This window comes from Balearica regulorum, chromosome 10 (genome assembly GCF_011004875.1).
Source record: "Balearica regulorum gibbericeps isolate bBalReg1 chromosome 10, bBalReg1.pri, whole genome shotgun sequence".
NCBI classification, from domain to species: Eukaryota; Metazoa; Chordata; class Aves; order Gruiformes; family Gruidae; genus Balearica; species Balearica regulorum.
In genome coordinates this window covers 8,916,688-8,937,984 of record NC_046193.1, presented here as the reverse complement: position 1 = coordinate 8,937,984, position 21,297 = coordinate 8,916,688, and the positions used below count along the sequence as shown (strand labels likewise).

Below are 21,297 nucleotides of genomic sequence, written 5' to 3'. Positions count from 1 at the left end.
CTATCCGATAGGCACAGAGGATTTGTGTGAAGAATGAGAATTTTGTACTTTTCAAGACACTATTTTTTAGGTTTTTCATTTTACTGAAGATTCTTGAAAAGAGCTGAGTTAGCAGCTGGTTTTGTCTGAAAAATTATGTTGAGAATAATTAGAGTTTTCAGTTATATGACTCCCGTATATTTATAAACCAAGATAAATAAACAGTGTGCAATCAGATAAATATGGCCATACATGAATAATTCTATACACTAACATCTGAATTATTCCAATACATAAGTATAGGTCCCAATCCCACATATAATGCTGTTTTCTACCATCCTTTTTCAGACAAAATTCCCCAGACACCTTGTAATGCTGAGGAAGTTCTAACTGAACAAACATATATTTACATTAGTAACATGCTTAAGGTAGACCAGACAGGATTAGTGCCAAGTTACGAACGGAGTTGAACTCTATTCCTATTAGACTGGGGCTGTACAGAATAAAGGACTTCAGCAGAACAAATGTCAAATTTTTAAAAAAGTTAAAGCATTCAAATTTTAAGCCTCTGCAAAGTCTTATATAAAAATCAGAATTATGTCATTACTAATACTCAGTTTAATTTCAGACATATTTCCTGAATTGAAATTTACATTTTGTCTTAATTTTAGTTCTTGGCAAAAGTTTTGAAATCATGCAGTACTCATGCATTTCAAAAATAGCAAATTTGACTTTCTCATTGTAGATCATATTTGTTTTTCTATTAAATGAATAATTTTCATATATTTGTCAAAAATAATTACCAGAATACAGATATTGACTTTCACACAAATATATTCTCCAATTGTATTAAACTACAGAGAAAAAAAAATAAGTCTTCAGTCATTCTGCTGCTTTGTTCCCAACGTCTTCCATTCCTCTTCATCTCACTACCTTTACGTGTCCCTGTTCTTGCCTTTAGCTGTTTTTAAGCAGACTGCAGTAGCTTTTTGATACTAACTCCTCTGTGCAACTTGTATTGTCAGAAAGATGCTGTAAAACTTGCCTCCCCTGTTATGACAGAAGATTTCCATTTAATTTTGGAGGGGATCCTGTCTCCCTTCCCCGCTCCCCCCTTCCTGAACATGCCATCCAAGGTACAACTAAGTATATTGGCTATATATCTATAATATCAACTGGGAAAATAACCACCTTCTCTTTCCAATAGTGTTCACAATGTGTAAGGTGCACCAGTAGATCCCACTGTATTTATTCTTCCTTTTAAAAGTTCAAACATCATAACTTAATGAAAAGATAATTTTAAGAACAGCATTTGTGTTTGCATAGCCTTTCCCTATTCTTATGTGTCAAAGAGTTATTAAGCCATTACTCATTTTATTTCTGCCTATTTTTCTCCAGCTGACCAGATCCTCACTGCAGCATTAGGATTACATCTGCTCAAGGCACTGAAAAAATGCATGAATGGTAAAAATTTCCCAAGGAAAAAAGCAACAGCTATAAATAAGTGGGAGCACAGAGAAGAACACAGTGAGAAAGTACCATAGAAATTTATTTTCTCTGTGTAATTGCAATACAGACAGAAATAATCAGCTACCCATAAAGGGATAAAGTTGTTTGATTACCATTTTAGCTGCATTTGACACTTGTGAATTTGACTCTGTAACGAGTCTTTTGGTTGGATGTCACTTGGAAGGAAATCAGAAAAGTAAGTTTAAAGGACCTAGAGAAAAAAGAAATAGTGCAGAACTGTAGCTTTGCAGAAAATGGATAGTAAGAAAGAAGTACGAGGGTGGGGGGAAAAGAAAAAAAAAGTATAAGGGAAAGAAGAAAATGTCTGAAAAATTGAAAATTACTTTCTAATATCAGCATAACATATCACTCCATATTCAAAGCATAGGAAGAATTAATTCTCTGACAAGAAAGGGGTCGATTTCACTTGCCAGCACAATGCCATATAGAAATTTATTGCCTACTACAGATACCAAATATCAACAGCAGAAAAAGAACAGTTTCTATCAATTTTGTGGTTATTAAGGACTGTTACAGGAAACCATTTATCTTCTCAGTAATGAAAAAGTTTTATTTAAAAAGTGTGTTAAAATTAACGCTTTGTAGCTCTCAGAGCTGATCCATTGCATGCAGGTTACTTTACTTCCATATCCATATGTTAGTGCTGTACTTCACCACCTGATCCTCTCCATATACTAAACACTCTACAAAAAGTGTTGCTTCTAATCCAAACAATTTCAAAGTCTAGAAAGTTAAGGAAAAAGGTAGTATTGTTAGGCACATTTCACACAGAAAAGTTAAAGAAAGATACCTCTGTTTGAGAATGTTGGGCAGTAGGGGTATCCTGCTTGTGGTTTCAATTTTCAATGTGAAGCTTCTGGCATTCTGGAGGAAATCCTACCATCACCACAAGAGCCAGATTTGTATATGTGACATGACAGGTTGTTAATATCATGCTTAAGGGCTTCACTGAATTTTCGCCACCAAGATTACGTGGCCTAAGCAGACCATCAAGAAAGTTATCACATACCTAGGATAAGAAGCCAGATGTATCTGAATCTCAGCCTGGTGCCTTGATTTAATAGGAAAATTGAAATCTGAGCTGGCGAACAGAAATCCTCCATTTTTTTCTTTCATGTTCTCCCTCCACCCTGTAATGTTCTTCACTGAAAGTTCCAGAGGGATGTCAGAACTCATCTCTACTTTTACTGCAAAATTGTGTTGCAGTTGGTAACAATAGGTGGAAGTCTGAAGCGTGAATGAGTACTCAGATTTATTTTTTTTTGTACCATGCCATCTATAATATCAACTTTCTTGTTGTACTTTGTTGAAGAAATTGCAGAAGATATCGTAAAAGGCACGATGTGCGTAGGGGGTAATAAATCTGTTGGATGCAGATAGTCAATGGCTGCAAGCCATAACATAAAGCTTTACTCTTAGCCTCCTACCAGTTTTCATTATCAGTGAAAATTTCTATTAATGTAATACGATAGCATCATGTACAAACTGCTCAGCAGTCATACATTTTGTACAGCTGTCATAAGATGATAGTCATTTAGCTTCAAGGTAAAGCTGAAGTTTGAATATTCCTGCTTTTCATCTTTGAAGCTTTGTCACTTTAGTAGATAATTATCTAATTTTGTGACCAATGATGTGTTCCCAACACATCAAATTTTAATACCCATAGTATGTAGATTTTTTTTTTTTTTTTATGTCTTGAAAATTAGTGACTTAAATAGCTTGGCACAAAATCTTGGGAGTATATTGAATAGCCAAACATTGCAATATGACCTAGAGGAACAATAGGAACGCTATATGCTGTGGCCCTAACCAAAGCTTTTACATAATGCCTTCCAAGTAGCATTTTCACAGTGCTTTTATCTAACAGGCTAGAGATACTATGACTGCATAATTTTGACTCGTGCTTTTCAGGAAAGCAAGTCAAATCCTTGTTTGTGTTCAAAAGCATGAAGAAGCTCCTTGCCAGCTACTATAGAATAACCTAAAATAAAAACAGATGATAAGACATAAAGCCTTCTACCAGCTGACAGATTATTTCTGTACAACATTAAGTTCACTTAAAATACTGTGGCTGATAAAAATAGTAAAAGAAAATGGCTAGTGAAGCAACTGGGAGCTAAAGGGTTTGGTTAAGCCCTAGATTAGAAGGAAAATTCTTGTGTTACCATGACAAATTAAAAAAAACTTCTCCAATTCGTGCAATCAACTTAGTGGAAATTACTCTTTAGACTTTCTAATTATGAGAACAGTTACGTATTCCTATTGTAAGAACAGGAGTGTCTGTGGAAAAAGCCTACCTGAATATTAAACAGCAGAGAGTTCAGTTTAAGACCCTATAATGTTAGTGGAAACTGTTTTAAAAGAATGGGTCAGAAAAGCATGTGTTGAGACCTGATGAAGCAACTAAAAGATGATATAATATTGTCTATGCCTGGGGCCTGAGAAGCACGTCACGATGAAGTGTCGTGTTTTTCCATACCTATGAGGTGGTTACAGAGAAGATGAACCAAGGCTATTTATAGAGGTGCACAGTACGAGAGGTGACAGACAGCAGTCAAATTGAAATTGGAGGTTCCACCTTAAGTAACTTTACATCCCAAGTACAGTCAAGCATTGGAACAAAAGAGGCTGTGGTATCTCCCATTCTTGAAGGTTCTGACAACCAGATTCAACAAAGCCCCAAGAAATCTGCTCTCATTTCAGCATTGACCTGGCTTTGAGCAGGAAGTTGAGTTAAAAGACCTTCTAAATCTTCCAGAATGAATTATTCTACTATTCCAGAAATTATTAAAAACAGAGTTCCATAGTGGAAGAGTAAGACAGCTGTACAAAGGGTGAAGATAAGAGTATTTTTCCAGAACCAGTTTTGCTGAGTCATTGGTGCAAAACACAAAAGGCTGAGTCTTTCCTAAAAACAAAGAGCAAAGCTTCAAAATGAGGAAACTACTGTCGAGTCATACATATAAGCAAGCTAACTAATGAAACAATCAACAGGATCCACACGTTAAGCCCTAATACACTGAATTATACACACATACATCTTACATTATATCTCCAATCTTATGAACTAGATTAGCTCACCATATGACTTGTTTTGTTGTTTGAACAACAATTTCTTGCATCTTTTACTTCCTTAACTCGGGTGCTCTTAAGATCTCAGTCTAGTTTGAAGGATAAATAGTAATAGCTATCATTTCAAGTGCCTCCTGTACTGCAAAATGATTTATGCAAAACATTTGGCATCAGTCTCAGAAGTAAACATTTTTCTCTAGAACATTTGCCCATTTTTAAACAGAAAGATTCAAATATAAGATAAATAAGGTGGTTCAGAAAGAGGAGGACAGGGAGAGGGACAAAGACAACAATAAAACATGTCAAATTAAGGAAGACAAAAGAGAACGTCCTCTAATGTTTTAGAAATTGTTTTGGTCCATTTAATGAAATGCATTGGTTTAACTCTTCATGATTCTTTCAGGAATCTTGACAGACAGAGCAAATGGCTAGAAACAACCACCTGTGAAACACTTTTCTGATTAAGAGTCATTGCCAGAACCTATACGCCTTGTTGACTCTATCAAACCAACCAAACAGGGTTTACTTAAAAAAGCAAAAATTCAACGTAAGTAGTGCTTAGGAAGAACTCTTCTCAAGAGTAAGAAGAGTTAAAAACAAACTTTACTAAATACCAACAGTTACTGATATCAAAGCACTAGAATGTGTGGCAGGTACATAAGGAATAAATGAGTTTACATCAAATCAACCAGAAGTGGTTATTTCCTCCTCTCTCATTGGAACATCACACTGTTTTACAAGCCCTAGTAAACCTCTATTATCTATGTAATTCGTAGTTATGCCTAAGATAAGAACATGTTGAGACATCTTAAAAAGCTAACCCTGCTGAAGTCTTACCATGTGGTTGTTGGACTTCAAGTCAAATGAAGACTGCTCACAAGTTTAATCTGTTATATTTAATATGTTTATCCTTCTATAGTTAAAAGTCATAAATTTTAATAAGATCATTTGATTGCATGCTTATAAAGGGGAGGAAAAACAACCCCACCAAACAAGTGTTCAGCCAACCTGGCCAATCTGTACAGGAATGACTGTTTTATAACCTGTTTCTGCTCTGAAAGTTGAAGGTATCCCCAGCTGTGTCTTAAGGAGATAAAGGCACAAAGCTTAACAGTGCTTAGATATAGACATCAAAGAAGAAATACAATTTATTTCATTGCTTATAGTCCAAAATAAAATTTAAAAATACTCCAAAAGAAAGGATTATGTAGCTCATCTTCCTAACATAAGGCAGTTCAACAAGATCCACATAATGGCAGGTAACCTGTTCTGAAAAAGTCACCCTGCAAAAGTTCCACATTATTCTAGTGTTTTCTCTTAGTTTAAAAAAGTTTGTGATAGCAGGGAAAACTAATTGTTGTGTTTGGACCCGTTCTTGTTCATGTACCATGGATATTGTCCTGGTTCTGGCTGGGATAGAGTTAATTTTCTTCCTAGTAGCTGGTATAGTGCTGTGGTTTAGATGTAGTATGAAAATAATGTTGCTAACACACTGCTGTTTTAATTGTTGCTAAGCAGTGGTTACAATTAGGTCAGCATCTTTTTCAGCTTCCCAGGCTGTGCCAGGGAGGATGCATGAGCATTCTGCAGGAGGTGCATAAGGAGTTGGGAGGGGACACAGCCCGGATAGATGACCCCAACTGACCAAAGGGATATTCCATACCATATGATGTCATGCTCAGCATATAAAGCTGGGGGAAGGAGGAACAGAGGGACTTTTGAAGTGATGGCATTTGTCTTCCCAAGTAACCATTACATATGACAGAGCCCTGCTTTCCTGAAGATGGCTGAACACCTGCCTACAGATGGGAAGTGGTGAATGAATTTCTTGTTTTGCTTTGCATGCGCAGCTTTTGCTTTACCTATTAAACTGTCTTTTTCTCAACCCACGAATTTTCTCTTTTACTCTTTCGATTCTCCCCCCTACCCCACAGTAAGGGGAGTGAGCAAGCAGCTGTGTGGTGCTTAGTTGCCACTGGAGTTAAACCACAGCAGATATAGAGAACACATTTATTCTTCTTCCTGGTTTTCTGCATGTGAAGAATGTTGGCATATTTCCTTAATTTTTTACTAGTTTTGCTCAGGCACAGCTTGGCCCATGGCACTAAATCACTGTCTAGTGAAACAGACCTAGTTCTTCTTCCTCTCTTCCCTCTCCCCACCCCATTTACATTTCTCCACACTTTCTTCCTCAGTACAAAAGAAACACACTTTTTTTTTAGTTTGTTCCCCACACACACACACCCCTCCTCCAGTCTTCCAGCTTATTTGAAGGTTATTGTCTCTTTCACACAGTGTACCTGTCTGCGTCAGACATTGAAATATTTTTTGGAATTCAGGTCTGGTTGTCCCCCTGTCTATGTGGCATAAGTATCTTACCTTTAAGAGTTTCTACAGTTTAGAACATTTCTAGTCTCATAAATATGGATTTGACGTATGCTTTATCATACATGAGGTTCCCAGTCAATTCTCAGCTCTCTACAGAGATTAAAGATAGCCACATCAGCCATTTCACCAGAAATTATGGCAGAAATGGGGAACAGGTAAAACGTATCAGATCAGATGAATCCGAAGGTAAAACATTCCTCATCTCCTCAGTATATTCACAATAGCCACAGATACCAGAAGCTGCAAGAACACCTGGAGTCTGTGACTTCCTCTGCTGACAACTTCTGTAAATCAGCATCTCGACACATCCATAATGGGTTATGATGGGTGGAGGTGGCGGTGGGGGGAAGAGTATAGAGAGAGGAGAGACAATAACCCTTCCTTGTAATAAGTGCAAATAAGTGTGAAAAGCAACAAAAACTAATTAGTGCTCCTAGCAAACAGAAAGCCTCAAGTATAACAGGAGGCTAGAGCAAGAGTCCAGTCTCTGAGGGAATCTATACAAGATTACAAATATCTACTTACATATATTAGTCTAGGAGTGGAAGCAAGAATTCTGCCCATCTCTGCCTCCAAAACTCTTGCTAAGGTAATCTGCTTTCTCACAGGATTTTGAAAGAGTCTTTTGGAAATATGCATTTTTCCTGTGTTAGGGATCTTCCAAGGAAATAAACTTGAACCTCATGTGCATGAAATTAAAATCATATTCATATACAACACATCCAGAAAAGCATATTATGTATTTCTGTCTTCCACTACAGCAACCATCTTCACCTCCTCAACCACCATTTCCTTCCTGAAAACTGCCTGGCACTGGCTGTTGCTCAGGCATTCCTATTTTGAAGATACGTTTAAAAACACACCCACCCACCAACAGGCTTGTTCAAGATTTGAATCCAGATCATTTCATACATACAGTTACACACCTAACACTAACTTCACTATAAATGCAAATCTGTTTCTCCCTTCATTCCCAAAGAGTACCATGATGAAATGGCCTTATTTTACCTTTGTCTAGCTAAACAAATTATTTTCTTTTAAACTTGACTTCTATCTATAGTCAACTCAAGTTTAGCTCATTAAAACAATCCAAGATGCTCTGGCTACTGCTAAGACCCTGTTAAAGACTGCATGAAGCCAACTCTCTTAGGCAAGAGGGATCTGTGACAGCTTAATTCCTGTTCTCTGTATTCTACTGTCTACTATTTTATTCCCAGATTAAATCTGACATGCTGGTTGTAACATCTCTATGCTCCTATTTGAAAAAGTCTGTCTTTTGACCAATCACAGTCTCATGGGTTATATCATCATCCTCAGAAACAGTGCACTAGTTATCAACTGTAAGACAGAGAACTCCATCTGTAAAGTCCTAGGAGATCCGAGGGCAGGATATTTTCAGAAAGTACCTGTCCCTGGAATTCATCACCTCTGGAAAGTCTTCCAAGACTCTTCCCAACTTCTCTCCAACTACAATGTAGTTTTGCACAGACTTCCTTTTTAAATACAAATCTTGCAATGATTTTGTCATTCCCTCTAGGAAAGTACTTAAACTGTACAAATGAACTGGGCAGATGCCAAATAGGGTCACAAAAATGTCCATGCAATTTTGCAAAAACATTATACATAGAAAAAGCAAAATGGAACTTCATGAGAACAACATGTTAAAGTATTCACCAAAAGGTCTTTGTGAAAACTTCTACAGCATCCTGAAATACAGCCTATCCTATCAATATATAATTTGTGTTGTACAATGTGTAACCACTTATTATCAGCAACAAAAAAATTGTACTCTACAGAACAGTAATGACATTTGAAAGTGTAGAGTATTGATTAGCAGTTGCTTGAAAGTGAATCACGACTACAATGTGGCGTCTATTCATGGCTTTACATACCTTCACTATCAAAATAATTTGCATGGAGACTAAGTCTTTTAACCTTGAAATGTAAGCATTTTCCAATACAGGATGTGCAAACAAACAGCCATAAATACATTAAGCAAGGGAATTAGCATTCATTTCCTTTCAAGACCTGATGTTTTCCAGTTGGATGTCCACTCAATAATTTCCATATTAAAAGACATTATTGAAAGTGTAATGCATGTATCATAAACTTACTGAAGCCATCTCATATTTCTATTACATACTAACAATAGAACTAACAATATTTAGTTTCAATGTGCTTGCAAAACCAAGACACAGAAAATACTGCAAAATAGAGAGTGCTGATGGCAGAAGAGCATGAACTCACTGTGGTTTAAAACAGGGCTTTCCTTTTAAAGAGAAATATAAAGCATAATGATTGATATTCAGGCTGATTTAGACTACAGTTTAAAAACTTTACCAACACCAAGAAATTATTACTCCTGCCATACCATTCAAACAGGAGATGAGAGTAAGACCATAGATCATTCAAGACACAGCTCTAACTTCACTGAAGACAAAAAAAATTTTCTAGTACCTCCAGAGAAGGCAGAACTTCAATCAAAAAAAAAAAAGGAAAGAAAAATTATTCTCTCTTATTGTGAAAGAGAGACCACACTACTGAAAGTTTGATATCACTTTGTGATGTTTTCCTCTAAAGATCTATATGCTACCTGCAAATTAGTATTGGACCCAGCAGGTTTTTCCCACCGAATACACTAGTAGCATATGAATGCATTTGATTTTTTTTCTTGAACAAAGAAAAATTAAAACATCTAAAAGAATTTACACCTTTATGTCTGCAGACAACATTAAATACTTCAAACACATTGAAATACTCCATAAGTAGTTTGGCACGGAGAATAACCTTGTGATTTATGTAGCCCAAAGATCTGTAAGAATTAAAGGGGATGGAGATTCAAGCTCTGCAAGTTTCAAAACATCATTTGTGTTAATCACCCGAATTAAAGTGATTTAAGATTCTCAGATGCATATTTCTTTTAGTTTCTAATGCTTGGTTTTAATTCAGTGTTAGGAGACACATTTTACATAATCCAGACTTCAGGAGTTTGAATTATAATGAATTAGCTCTGAATAGAGGTTTTGGGAAGCGCTATGCCATTTACCTGGCTGGTGGTTTTTTGAGTTTGGGTGGGGTTTTTTGGTTTGTTTTTTTTGGGGGGGCAGGGGGGATGTTGCTGTTGATTTGGGATTTTTGCAGGGGATGGTGGTGATGTTGTTTGTTGGTTGGTTTGGGGTTTTTTTGTAATCATAATCATATGTCTACAGGTTTTTTGATCATTTTTCTTCTATTTCTGATAGCAAAAAAATCAGTATTATTTTTGCAGTTTTATAATTGCTTAGCTGACAAAAGTTTAAACTGATATCCAAGAAGCCAATCCATGTCTATCCTTTAAACCGCATGTCTCAATCCTACCCACCCTTCCTTCAAAGCAGTAGTTGCAGTGTCTCGAGCAAAGAGGAAACAGCCTACAAAGACCAAAACCAACATAAGGCTGAATAAAAGAAAAGCAATTAATGTCAAGATGATTGGACCAAACTTCTCTAAGAATTTAAGTCACTGTTATACGATTTAAAACTAAAGATACATGTACTGCATGAATCAGATACACCAGCTGAATGCTAATTGATCTAAATCACCCTGTTACATTAGTTTTGCACTGACATTTCCATAGTATTAAGAAACTAACAAGATACAGCACCAAATCTAGCCAGTAAGATAAAATGCAATTCTGAGCCTTTAAAAATAGGAATGCTATACTTATTGAAAAACCTGCTTTGAGAAAACACAATGATTTGAGAACTCCTAACACAATGAGGGATTTGTTGAAAGGAGTAGGCAGATGCAGACTAGAGGCTGCTTGAGACCAAGCAGTCAGTGCTTGCATAACAGTGACGACTCTGTTAGACGACTTACATAAGAAAAATCTGAGACAGCCTTAAACAAGCTTGTCTTCAGTAAGAAACCTTTAAGGCAGAACTGATAAATAAAATTTCTTTTTGGTTAGAAACTGTTCCTACATTACCAATAAAATAATATCGACTATTCAAGACCAAATCAAGAATTATCAAAGCTCGGAATATGAAAAAAATAATCTCTCCCAAAGAAATCTGAGAGAGGATGGACCACACTGCATTTTTAGAGGCTCACACGCTTCATTGATATTACCTAAAGCTTTACTGTGTAACAACAATTATTTTTAATGTTAACAGAAGGCACATTACCTGCATTTTTTCCTTCATTTTGTTAATAATATTATTTTGCAGCAGCATGGAACTGAAAACATACTATGATCATGGACACTGTAATGTGAACAGTAGCATTCCCCAAAGCCTGTTCCTCCAAAATTCTAATCTTCACAGCTTAACCCTTGCTTTGCATCCTATACTTAAAAGCCTGGCTTTGCCAGTGGGCTGCACTTTTGCATTTACTACAGTGCTAACTAAACATAATCAGAGTATTTAAATATAAAGTTTAAAGAAGTGTCAAAATTCAAATAAGGCAGATGTCTTTTGAAAGTCTAAGGAAAGAAATATAAGCACCCAAGAGACAACTGAAATTTGAATCAATTCTTAGGCCCCAGCGGTATTTGCTAACTAGGTGAAGAGTATGCACATCTCTACAGCACCAAGCAGCTTCTTGTACGCTGCCAAATCTACCTGACAACTGTAAAACCTCCATAAATCAGATAACTTGGGAATAATATTGTCCTATTTTCTTCTGTATGGTTTTTTGAACACTAAATCGTCTTTCTTCACTTTGAAAGCAAATAGAAGAACATTAAAATGCTACATTTTTATGTGCTAATTTTGCTTATATGCTCACCGTCGTTTCTGACATTTACTGAACTATTATTACTATTTTCAGAGCTATTTACAATGTCTGTGTTTCCTCTAAACTTAATTTCAATATTAAAAAAATCATATATCCCATATACTCTTCAGAGGCATTAACAGCATACTTGGATATGATTATCATAATGCAATAAAATAATAAAAGATTCAGTTAAGGTAAGCAGTGGGGTTTTTTTAAAAAAAATAGTTTCAAAAAGTGGCAAAAATATTCATACGCATGTTTTTGAAACTCAAGGGGACAGCAACACTGGTTATTCATCTGATGTCCACAGTACAGCAGACTTAAGAATTGTAATAATCAAATCAATATTTACAGCTATAACCTGGCAAAATTTTGCTTTACTGAGTATCTCACATAACTTCATTTGCTCAATGAAATTTTTGTATGGGTCAGATGACTCTTAATGTGCAAAACCTTTGGGCAGTAGCGAGTCAATCATGCCTTGATTTCAAACGCACTGCATTGCTTTGGAAGTAGTGCTCACTATATACGCTAACAAAATGAATCAAGTAACCTTTACATTAATTTTTCATTTAGCAAGCTTTTATTTAACTAAATGGTGCTACAAAGCAGTCAGTAATTGAGAAATCTATACTGCCCAGATACATAATTATACACGCATTTTATATCTTCATTTATTTAATGATGCTTAATTCATAATCAGAAAATGCAGATTCCTCCAGTAATGGTAGAAGTCGCACTGCTTCTAAAAGTGGAACCTTGACTTTAAAAAGACATTGATCACCCAGAGCTCACAGTAAATACCAAATGGATCCTTGATGCCTGGCTAGTGGGGAGGGAGGGGGGAAGGCGTTTGCATTAGAGCCTGACCATGCTATCACTTCCTTAATTATTACGACAACTTCTGCCACTGACTCTGCATGTTGAAAATACTTGCAAATCTTGAAGTTTGGTATGTTTTTATTCATGCAAGCTTACAGAAGAAATATACTTTATAACAATACAAAAAGATACACATTAAAGGCATCTGCCATACAGGCTTATTTGCCATGATCAACAGCAAGAAATAGCAAGCTTAAAAGGACAGAGACACTTGGAATTTTAAATAAAAATAAGAAACATCAGAGGTTTCCTAAAACTACTGTAACCAAAAGGGAAAGAAAGAAAAAAAAAAAGAATGGGGGATGTGACAGAAAAAAATGCTCTAAATACCTGTCAAATCTGCGTTTTGTCTTTCCTCTTTCATTCTATAATGAAATACCATAACAAAAGCAAGAAAAAAAAAAGCTTGGAATTAACATACACTGTCCACTTTCAAAAACAGGAGCGTAGATTTGTCAGTGAAATAGAAAGGATGCTGATGAAAAGGTGAAATGAATAGCTCCCAATTACCTACAATTATAACAACCAATAGGAAGAAATCTTGCTACTTCAGGGGAAAAAATACATTACAGAAGGGATGACAGCAGTATCTACTATAAGGAAGGAGAAGAACGATTAAGAATCTCATACTGATTCTTTGTGGATTTTAGCACAATTGCAAAACACAGTATATTCCATATTTTTCTAGTAAATGTTGGACTATCTGTATTTTGTTATTTGATTTTTTAAAGGTATTTTAGTGCAAAAACGGCTGTGCATGGAACAGTTCCAAAGTCAAAGGTACCTGTTTGTTATGGCCCAATAAAAAAAAAAAAGCTTTTTAATAATACTTGATTAAATACTAATCAAAACCAAAAGGTCCATCTGCTTTATAAATTTAATGAGTTCATACAAAGATGTGATAAGGCTACACAGACTTTAAAGAATCTGAACTAGAAGTATAATAAATACTGAATGTTCAGATTTTCAGATTAAAATAAAAGTTTGCCCAATATATTGAAGTAAAGCCATTTAATGGCCTTGAAAGGTAGTAAGAGACCTCAAATACTTTTTTTTTTTCTTAATAGCTCTGTATTTTAGTTTAGTGAAGTTCATGTTTTGCAGTCCTGAGTATACAACACTGAAGAGACAGATACTGCTTAGGAACTTACATGCCTTTAGTAATCATCAAGTCAGTTGCTTTCATTTTACGTGGATAGCATAAGCTTTTTATTTAAACTGCTACACGTACTGTGCATTACATAATTTCATACATATACAAGCCTTTCAGAGTAAGTCCTACAAGCTAAAGGAATAATTTGCTTTGTAATCAGATCCAAAAAAAATTTAACATTCTACTTGTAACTAAAAATCGCATCTGAAAAACCAGCAGAAATTTAATATACAGGTTGAATGAGTGTCTCTGTAGTCAGTGAATGTCTCTATGTTTTTCCAATTCCATATTGCATTTTGAGGATCGCATACTAAATGCCACAAAATTGTAGTCTTAAAATCTTTAACATAGTCTCTCCTTATATTTTTTCAGCAGCTACTGTAAAAATAAATTGTCTACAATACAGAAGCTTACTATACGTTCTATTTTTAAATTAGAATAGACACAGTGCTTGATATATACCTAATACTCAAATCCGCTTTCTCATTACCCTCTGCCCCAATTATGTAGACTTACACCAATTTCTCAAGTTTTTGCAATACCTCACTAGCTTATTACCCAGCTGTGCAGCTGAGCAAGAAGATAACCACATTCATTCCTCTTATCTGTAATGATGTAATACATCCCAGCACTGGGTTGAGATGATTGGGGGAATAATGGGATTGTAAAAACTGCAGAGATGACAAACAACAGTGCAGCCGCCTTCTCCTGATACAGTGAATTGCGTACATACAGCAAAGGGGAAAATAATACAATATGCACTAATTCTAGTCCTTGAATGAAGTTAACATTTTTCATAAGAAGCAGCTGTTTCTACACAGAAACATCATCACAATGCAGCAACCAGATTAAATACCCACAATCCAGGCTGCAGCCTAGACTTCAAGAAATAAAAGTGCTGGAGTTTACTTTCTAATGACAACCAAAAATCATCCAAAAAGAAAAATCTCAGTTTAACCAAGGACTCTCCAGCTAGTGCAGTGCAATACAAAGAGTCATTGGGGACTACTATGCAATACAAAAATAGATCTTGAACCAAAGCATATACAGCACTGCTTTTCTATGCATTTAAAAAATTAAATCTGCCTCCATTTTCTCTGTTAAAACCTTCCTTATTACAACCGAAGAGATCCTTACCTTCTGCAGGAGCTGGGAACCTGAGTACTTGGCTGCAATAGATTTGATCTCCCCACCAAATGCTGAGGCCCAGAGCTTTACACTGTGAAGAAAAAAAAAAAAGAGACAGGAAGAAATGTAATACACATGTCATATCAAGCAACACAGACTGTAACAGCTTCAGCTGCACTCAGAAGGATCCTAGCAATTTTGCATTAAAGAGCTCACTAAGGAACCTAAACACAGCAAAAGATTAGCAAAGCTGTTCAAGTATAAGCACAAACTAGATGCTGTGGTAAGGTAAGGCCTCTGATATGAAACTACTCAATTTGTTTAAAGAATCAGCTTGGACAGAAACATGCTTTAGCACAATATAACATATCTCCACTGAAAGGAAAGAAGCAGATAAAATGGCAGAACAGTTCTGAATGATAAATTCTTGCATGAGAAGGAGTTAACATAACAGCATCAACTTCAGTAAATACAAGCACTTAAGACTCTGCGGCCACGTATTCCACCAACACATGCTCCAACAATAAAATTAAAGTAGTGCTGAGTGCATTAAAGACTACTACTTTAAACACAGCTGACAGGAGCAAAGGTGCCTTGAACAGTCAAATCTCTGCAATATAAAAAGATAAGAACTTGAGCAGTCAAGTTCTCATCCTTGGACATGGTCCTGAGAGCAATAGCATGAAAGCACTTACACAGACAAGGGGATCTGCTGCTCCGATCCAACCACATCCACTAAGGCTGTGTTAAAAGCTGTCCAGAAGATAAAGAAAAAACCCCAAAAAGCCCGAAGAGGATTCAGATTCTCTGGCATTGTACCTCCCTGTGCCTGGAAAGATTTGGGGAAATTCAAGTCAAGCTGAATTCAGCAGCAGTAGGGTTTTGCTTCTAAAGCCTCTTTCCCCACCCTTACCCCCTCCACTAGAACAACACTGGAAGAAATCACAGCTCCATCCTCATCCTTCCAAAGAATGACCCCTTCTCTGTGTAATGGAAGGAGAGGACCAAAAGCGAAGCTCTAATGACTTGAAAACTATTGTGTCCCTGGTAACAGCAAAGCGTTTTCCAGCACTACTGCAGCCACTTGCATGTAGTTCTTTACAACTCCGCAGTCAGCAGTGTGCTGGAGTTACTTCAGTGACCTACTGCTGCTCCAAAGTGCCCTTAGCAGCAAGAAAGCAGACTATTGATTCCAACTGGGGAGGCTGTCTTCTTGCAATTACTGCTCACTTTGCAAATGGAAAGCTGCCTAGAGTTCTCCTTTCCCTCGCCGATAACCTCCAGCCTTCATCCCAGATCAAGTCAGCCAATGCATTGGTTCAGCGGAGCAGGAGCAGCAGCCTTTTAACGGGATAGCGCGGAGACAGAGAGGCAGGCACAGGAGGAGCTGGACCAGAGGGAGGGTGCCTCTGTATGGCAAAAGCAGAGAAAGTCTGGAGGAGCTGAAAGTGTAGTTGAGCCCTTCCAGGAAGGCGAAAAGAGAGCGCTGCACATTGCTGGGGGCTGAGCTAGGGAGGGCTCGGCGGGGCTGGCAGGGGCGGGGGGGTAGGGGGGCCGTGCACACCCACCGGAGACCCGGCCAATTCAGGCAGGGCACCGCTGCATGACAAGCATCTGTCACACAGCCCGGAGAGGCGATGGACGGACGGAGCTCAGCCCTTTGCGCCGAGAGTGCCCAGCATCCCGGCCGCGGAGCCGCACCGAGGAGGGCACAGACAGACGGGAGGAGGAGCGGAGCGATCCCCGCCGAGGCAGCATCGCCGAGGAGCAGGAGCAGCGGGTTCCCGGAGCGAGCCCCGGGTTTAGGTCAGGCTCGCACATTTAATTAAGCCATATATAGCATGTCTTTGTGCATAAAGGCACGTTTGCTGCTTCCTCCCACGCCTGAGCACTGCAGCGAGTCACTATCCAAGAGATCGGGACTAGCAAAGGCTTATGAATGAAGAGAAATGCAGCATAAGTAAATCAATGCGGGCTAACTGACTTGAGCCTATGAATAAATTATTAATTTGTGCTTGTAGAAGAATCCCCTTGATGTAGCAAACATAGGATTACAAGCTTCTCCACGGAGAGAGCAGCGTGGGGAGCAGGAGGGATTGGTCTAGGTATTTTTGTTGCTGTTGCATTTTAAAATCTACCCTCCCTCCTTTTGCCTTTATTCCTCTCCCTCTGCTTGTTTCTCACCTTCTCCACTTAGTGCACAGACTTAAAATAGCAATTGAACTTTAATGTAAATAAGCATGGCAAGACCTGGAGATGGTCTGAGCATGGGCTGAGTCATCCTTGCATCATACAATATAGCTCCAGTGTCCGCTCCAGAATTCTAGTTTCTTCCCTCTGGAGTTAGAATTAACACCCAAAAATATTCGCTCTGCCTTTGTATACTGTTCTTGTTTTGAAGCTAGATATGTGGTACCTGTATTTTTTTCCACATTAACATTTTTAAGATCACTGAATAGTTTGCTTTAGATATCAAAGCCTTTATTCAACACCTGACTGATAAAAGCTTTCTGCTTTCTCAGAAGGAGCTAGAAGTTTAGAAATAGAGACACTGCCTTCGGGAAACTGTACAGAGCAGAGTGGCATGGCACACTGCAACTTTCATCACCCACTGGCCATCCCCACCAGGAACAGTAAATAAATCATATCCTGTCTGTACTATTACCTTCATATAAAGGCAATAATGAAAGATTTGTTAAAAGGGACACTTATTTTGTGTATTAATCAACCATTTTGAAAGTCCTTTTATCTGTGCTGTTACTGTGGATTTTCTAAGCAGTGTTTTAAATATGCTGCCATGTCACCAGGTGTTCAGCCTACCTACAGGCAGAAATGTAAAAATGCACATGGCTGACTAACCATATAATGAATTATGTGCCCCTTTGAACATATTATATAAACAATAGCATCTTTTCAAAACTAGGAATGAAACAGGAACGGTTGACTGCCTCACTACTTGTGCTATTCAGCTTTTTTACATGCTAAACAATGTCAGAAAGGAAATTCATAAGGCTAATTTGTGGGACTCAGACTTCATTTTTACATTAACACAGATCCTTATCTGTTTCAGGTCAACACAGTGCACTGGTGACAAGTAACAGCTAGCTTCATTCTTCAAAGAATTACCTGAAGCCCTAGAAACTTGTGGAAAGCACATGCAACGTGCCTGTGTTCAATAGGTCTGAGAAATTTAACATATAGTAAAACCATCACTAATTATTGGCAAGAAAAGATGATAAAGTAACTTGTCAAACCTTGACTTTATCTACGTTTATGATGCATTCAATACCATGTCAGATCTAAAAATTTATGCATTTGGCATGTATAAGTGGACACTCACATTTGTTTAATATAGAAATTCTATTTCTACCATTGCTAGTCTCAGGAAAAAAAAAAGTCATTTGAAAAAGAAATTTATACTTGACAGCACAAGGATGGCCACCTCCTTTTGTGTTGACAAACATTTGTATGCATTATACCATACAGTGATTTCAGCATTGTTCATTAGTGTACATTGGTTATGTTCATGCAGTTATTTAGTTCCTCTCGATAATTCAGTGAAAGAAAAGCAAACCTATACTGTAACCGTGCTTTAATACATACAAAGCATACATAGAAACCACTAGAAGTGACAACACTTTCTGTCAAGAAGAGGGATTGCTATTGTATCCTGGCCTAACTACAACTGACTGTTCCTGGTACGCAGATCATTGCGGTCAAGACATCAGGTTCAAAACTACTGCTACCATTTCCCCCTTGGTGTCCTCGTAAGGGCGATGCAGAAACTTTCCCTAAGTGGGTTTGTGTAAAGGCCAAGTAAAATGCATTGAAAAAAGAAGCAGTAAGTTCTACTGAAAGGTTTGAGTCCTTTATATTGGGGATATAACAGTGTGCTTCATGATTTGGTACAGCCTTGCAATGTTCTGGAGCAAAGTCAGAAGAAAGCTAAGTTTCAAAGAAACATAGTAATGAATTTATATTTTGGAAGTAATGTAGTGCTTCTAGCATGTCCTTTTGCTATTATAGGTAAGCTGGTCCCACTAGAAAAATATATGTACAGATAACTGCTCAGTGAAGGAAAATGTTTATGCGCTTAGCAAATTTATGTTCTAAAACCAAAGTGCATCTTAGCAGTAAGTGCAGGTAAGTTACCTACACATCAGTGGTCTCAGAAGCAGAGCTCCCCATACAAGTGTATTAAGTCAGATCACCCTGCCCCTGGCCTCCCATTTTTAAGGGATAAAAATGGCATCTCATCTCTTGCTGTGTCTTTGATGATCAAGTACAATGGCACATTTAACATCTCACAGAAAATGAAAGAAGCTGTTTTCCCCATGAAAGCAGAAGTAAAAATTTGGACACGTAAATCATCAAGTGTTGTAATAGAAAAATCACAGGCACGGTCAGAGAAAGTTGATGAATCCCCAAAGCTTTTGCAGTGGACCACATTCAGGAAAATAACAGAGGAATTGGGAAAAAAGTGACAAAAAACAACAAAAAACTCCAAACAAAGGTCAAGCACAAAGGCTGAAGAGAACACAGACTAAGGGAAAGTCCTATACATAAACACATATAGTAACTTTACCTGACCAATTAATCCCATTCGTTGTTCTTTCTTCTGTCTACCTCCAGATATATTTACACTTATAAAAGGGTACAGGAATAGGGTCACATTTGCATCATCAGAGCATACTTTGAGGTCTTCTGATTAGACAAGTATCAAGCCCTAATAAAAAAAAATCAATTGAGAGGCAGAGAGAGGAGAACATATGGTGCAGGGGAGACGAGTAGGAGGAAATTATATAATTAAACACAAATGTTTATTGTATTTCTTTTTTCGGATGCTTATCTACAATGAGTTCTAAGGAAAGAAGAATAAATGCAGAAGGCTAAAGTGCTAAAAACTTTGCAAAGATGCAAGCCACCTCCACTGGAAATTAATAATAAAAAAAAAGGAAATACATCAGTTTATCTATATTCCACATATATTAGAAGATTCAGATACTGCAAAAATAGGCAAGTCTTAACTACACCGCATGATGTGGTGTTAATACTTGCTTTATAGTATATTCCTCAGCAGTTCTAAATACTGAGATTATAATATTCAGATGTGTTCTCCACAGTGCTTTTTTGTTTGATTCAAGAGATTAAAATGTCTCTTCCTCCTCCTTTTCCTTTCGCTGAAACACTTCTCTTACAAAGTGATCCCTTAATTTAAAGCAGTGGGAGGGAAAAAGAAGGAAGAAGTGAAGGGATATAGTCACCTCATGCAATGAACAATTTTATGTAATGTCCTGTACTGAAAATCCTTCCAGCCTTTAACAACTGCATGCAACTTTTCCCTTCTCTGCAAGTATAATGTTTCACATACACTTACACTTGGAAAATGAAAACAGGAGAAGTAGAAGGATAACAAAAGTCATTTCAGCTTCACAAAGCACTTTGAGATTGTCAGATGAAAGGCAAAATCTGAACGTTCAGGATTTATTATTTCAAAACAACGCAATGGTGGAAGGATTCATCAAGTAGTGTTTGCATGCCGTGAGAACACGGGCTTACTTGTTTCAAGTGAGCTGTACATCTGAGAAAGGTCTAACATGAAGTCTCTTGCTCTATTCTGTAGAGACTTAACATACGTACACGTATTCTTCAAATTTTATGAAGGTCACATGTGTATAAACCTAAGTGTTTCATTGGTATGGGAATGTCTAGTTATTGACTGATTCCAACCCACTTACAACAAAGATTGAGGTCAAGCAACATTACTTACTGGATTAAATGAATATAATTTCACATAACGGGCATGAGCTAGTGACCTGTAGAAATAAAAATACTGCAGAAATTCTAAACCATGTCAGTATTTCGTATGCAACTTTAACATTACCATCTTGTTTGTGTATACTGTTCAGGTCAAATCAAACGCTATTTCCGTTAATGAGAATATTAAGGGTATTGCAACCTATGTTTACATATACTCAAAATCAGTTACATGAGAATAAATACAATTTCCAAAGATTAAATACTAATATACACTCACAATTAAAATGTTGCATGTACAGCATTTTAGATTTCTGTCACGCTATCTTCAATGCCAAAAAAACCCTTACAATTTGCCATAAACCCGCAAGGAATGCATGGTTAATTTAGCTTCTACAAAGCCTACGTTCAGCTGGCTTTAGCATCTCCACAAGGAGTTAAAATGTAAAAGAGCAAAGCATTATCACATCCCAGCCTATGAGAGCTCACACTGCATGGTAAGCTAGAATGCTTTAAGCTAATGATGTTTATAGCTAACCAAATCCAATTTCAGCAGTCCAGTGTAGCTCTAGTCTGTTAGTGCCATTTTACATAAGCTTCATTTATTTTGAATTTTCAACTATTAAGACAAAGTCCGCATTTGGTTTCTT

The 21,297-nt window shown here is 37.2% G+C and overlaps 1 protein-coding gene across 4 annotated transcripts in view; it reads right to left on the bottom strand.

The window, feature by feature from the left end:
* CACNA2D3 (calcium voltage-gated channel auxiliary subunit alpha2delta 3) overlaps window positions 1-16,694 on the bottom strand; it is a 463,402-nt gene extending 446,708 nt beyond the window's left edge. For all 4 annotated transcript variants that reach the window (XR_012837017.1, XM_075761986.1, XM_075761987.1 and 1 more), the window contains exons 1-2: window positions 15,586-16,694; window positions 14,900-14,981 (exon numbers count right to left, since the gene is read on the bottom strand). Coding sequence is in view for 3 of the 4 variants with exons in the window: in XM_075761986.1 (XP_075618101.1) it covers window positions 14,900-14,981; window positions 15,586-15,704 (201 nt within the window). In the remaining variant the exon portion in view is untranslated. The remainder of the gene's footprint in view (window positions 1-14,899; window positions 14,982-15,585) is intronic.
* Between the last annotated feature and the right edge of the window lie 4,603 nt (window positions 16,695-21,297).